We start from the raw sequence: 2,462 nt of genomic DNA, 5'->3' as shown, positions 1-2,462 counted from the left end.
TGTGCTTCCCGCGGGCCCTCGCTTCGCCCCCTCACGTCGCCCCAGTCCAGCTCCCTCCCGGGCCCCGACCCACTCTCCTGCCTTCTGTCCGCAGGGTCCCCCTGGACGCCCAGGCCTTCCTGGCGCTGACGGGCTGCCCGGCCCTCCTGGAACCATGCTTATGCTGCCTGTGAGTGTACCTGCGGGGGTGGCGCTGGGGTGGGCAGGCTCAGGGCTCAGAGTTGGGGGGGTCCCTGGGCTGCTTCCAGGGGTCGATCCCCTGACCACAGATGGGCTCCAGCCTAGGCCAGCCTTCCTGTGGAGATAGCTCCTGGGAGTGTCCTGCTGGCCCGGCAGGGTGGACACCAAGGTCGGGGTCTCCACCTCTGACAGCATCCAGGGCGGGAGCAGAGCCCAGCTCTGCAAGAAGCTGTGTGGCGTCCATCTCCATCGCCGCACACCTGCCCTCTCCCTTGGACCCCTGAGCCACCCACTCCCTCCTTGAATGTGACCTGCTCCTGACCCTAGGGGTCTGCAGAGGACCCGGGCCACCTCCCTCTCGGGGAGCCCAGGCCGGGGGGGCGAGTGTGGAGGGCTGGTCTGGACTGACGTCCATTTCTCCCTGAGCCCATGTGCCCCTCCGCATGGGCGTTGGCACGGGGCAAGCCCAGGCTGGGAGGGCGAGTGTGGAGGGCTGGTCTGGACTGATGTCCATTTCTGCCTGAGCCCGTGTGCCCCTCTGCATGGGCGTTGGCACGGGGCTCTGGGGTCTCAGGGAGATGCCATGGATGCTGGGGTAGGGGAGAATCCCCAGAGCTGGAATTGTCGGGCAGAGACGGGCAGCCCTGTGCGGGCAGTCGGGTGGCGTAATAAGCAGGGGGGAGGCCCGGGACTGGAAGCTGCCAGCCAGCCCCCCCGAGGCTCTGCTGTCACCTGAGAGGCCGCTGGACACCCTCAGCCCTGGGGTCAGAATGGACGCCCACGTCCGTGCACCCCCAGTGACCCCAGTCTTACATCTGCAGTTCCGGTTCGGAGGGGGCGGCGACGCGGGCTCCAAAGGACCCATGGTGTCCGCGCAGGAGTCCCAAGCTCAAGCCATCCTGCAACAGGCCCGGGTGAGTGGGCTGGGGCATGGGGGGCGGCTCGGAGCCCAGCTTGCAAGGTTGCTGACTTGGGGTGCTCACCTGGGACTCAGGAGCCCGTGGGGGTGTCCAGTCATCCCTGTGCATTTGGGGGCCCTGGTGAGCACCAGGAGAGGTGGGGGAGGCTTCTCCGGGGTCCCTTGTCCACACCAAGGGCCCAGGTTCCCAGATATGGACATGGCCGCTGAGCCCCTCTGGCTTCTGCTGACCCCGTCTTCTTCAACCATCTACTGCCTCCCCCCCGGCTCTGGGATGGACAGACCCCACGTCCTCCTGGGGGGCCCCTTGTGATGAGGCTGGGCCGAGCCTGAACCTTGGGGTCGGGGCAGCTGGTGGGCTCCAAAGCCCCTCGCTCAGCCTGAGGGTCCCAAGGAGCCTCCTTACCACTCTGCTCTCGGCAAACGAGCTGATGAGTGAATTGCGTTTTAATTGACGAGGCTCCAGATTGCTGATTGCTGTTGACAAGAGCAAATGCCACCCGGCGTGGTGGGCCATCCTTCCTTGGAGTGCCCGTAATGGGGCGTCGCAAGGAGCTGCTGAGGAGTCCCTCGCTTGGTGATATTTATGTAGCTCTGTCACCGCGGATAGATGCTAATGATCAGAGTGCATGGATAATGAATTACAGGGCAGCGAGTACGGAGTCGTTGCCATGGAGCAAATTGCTGTGTGATGCAGTCAGCAGGCGACAGACCCCATCCCCTGCCACTGGGCTTATTGACGGGCCGGCCTGGCTGGCCTTTGAATCTGTGGGTGTGTTGACTGAAGCCAAGTGGGTGATGGGCTCCTAAGATTTTGTAACACAGAATCTTCCAAAATTGAAATGGCATCATGCAGGGAACAGTTGCACAATGGGTGTGGAAGAGGCCCTTTGAGAAAGCGGGCGGGAGTGAGCCTCAGCAGCGGGCAGGCAGCGGGCACCTGGGCAGGGTTGCAGGGGTGCCGCCCGTGGCTGGGGCAAGAACTTCATTCACCCCTGAAGGCTCCCCGATGTAACCCCCGGGCGCTGGAAGTGCCTCTCGGGGAATGTGTGATTCAGCTCCTGCGCAACACATGCCCAGCCAGCCCCCCAGGGCAGCCGCGTTTCATGCTCCCTGTGAGGGTGTGGGGCTGATGGCGGGGCAGGTGGGGAGAAGGAAGGGTCAGCCCAAGGCTCTGGGCACCCACCCCAAAGTGGTGAGTGGGCACCCACCCGGCTGCCGCCCTGCTGGTGCTTGTCGCTGGGAGCCCAGAGGATTGGAGGAGGGGGGTCCGGGGTCCCTGTGACCTCCCTCCACAGAGGCTCCTGTCCTTGGCCTCTCACACCGGCCCTTCCCACCTGTCAGGACAGGTGAACCAGCCGCT

General features: G+C 64.6%; 1 protein-coding gene across 1 annotated transcript in view; it reads left to right on the top strand.

Moving 5' to 3' along the window:
- The window catches only part of COL5A1 (collagen, type V, alpha 1), a gene marked incomplete at its 5' end in the record, with an annotated part of 15,819 nt that extends 14,407 nt beyond the window's left edge, over positions 1-1,412 (top strand). Inside the window, 3 exons of the mRNA XM_010835256.1 lie at positions 95-169; positions 1,002-1,155; positions 1,276-1,412. Coding sequence (XP_010833558.1) covers positions 95-169; positions 1,002-1,155; positions 1,276-1,412 — 366 coding nt within the window. The remainder of the gene's footprint in view (positions 1-94; positions 170-1,001; positions 1,156-1,275) is intronic.
- Positions 1,413-2,462: the final 1,050 nt, after the last annotated feature.

Source organism: Bison bison, unplaced genomic scaffold (genome assembly GCF_000754665.1).
Source record: "Bison bison bison isolate TAMUID 2011002044 unplaced genomic scaffold, Bison_UMD1.0 scf7180017845498, whole genome shotgun sequence".
In the NCBI taxonomy this organism is placed as follows: Eukaryota; Metazoa; Chordata; class Mammalia; order Artiodactyla; family Bovidae; genus Bison; species Bison bison.
The sequence above is the reverse complement of the archived record's forward strand: the minus strand, read 5'-3'. Positions and strand labels throughout refer to the sequence as shown.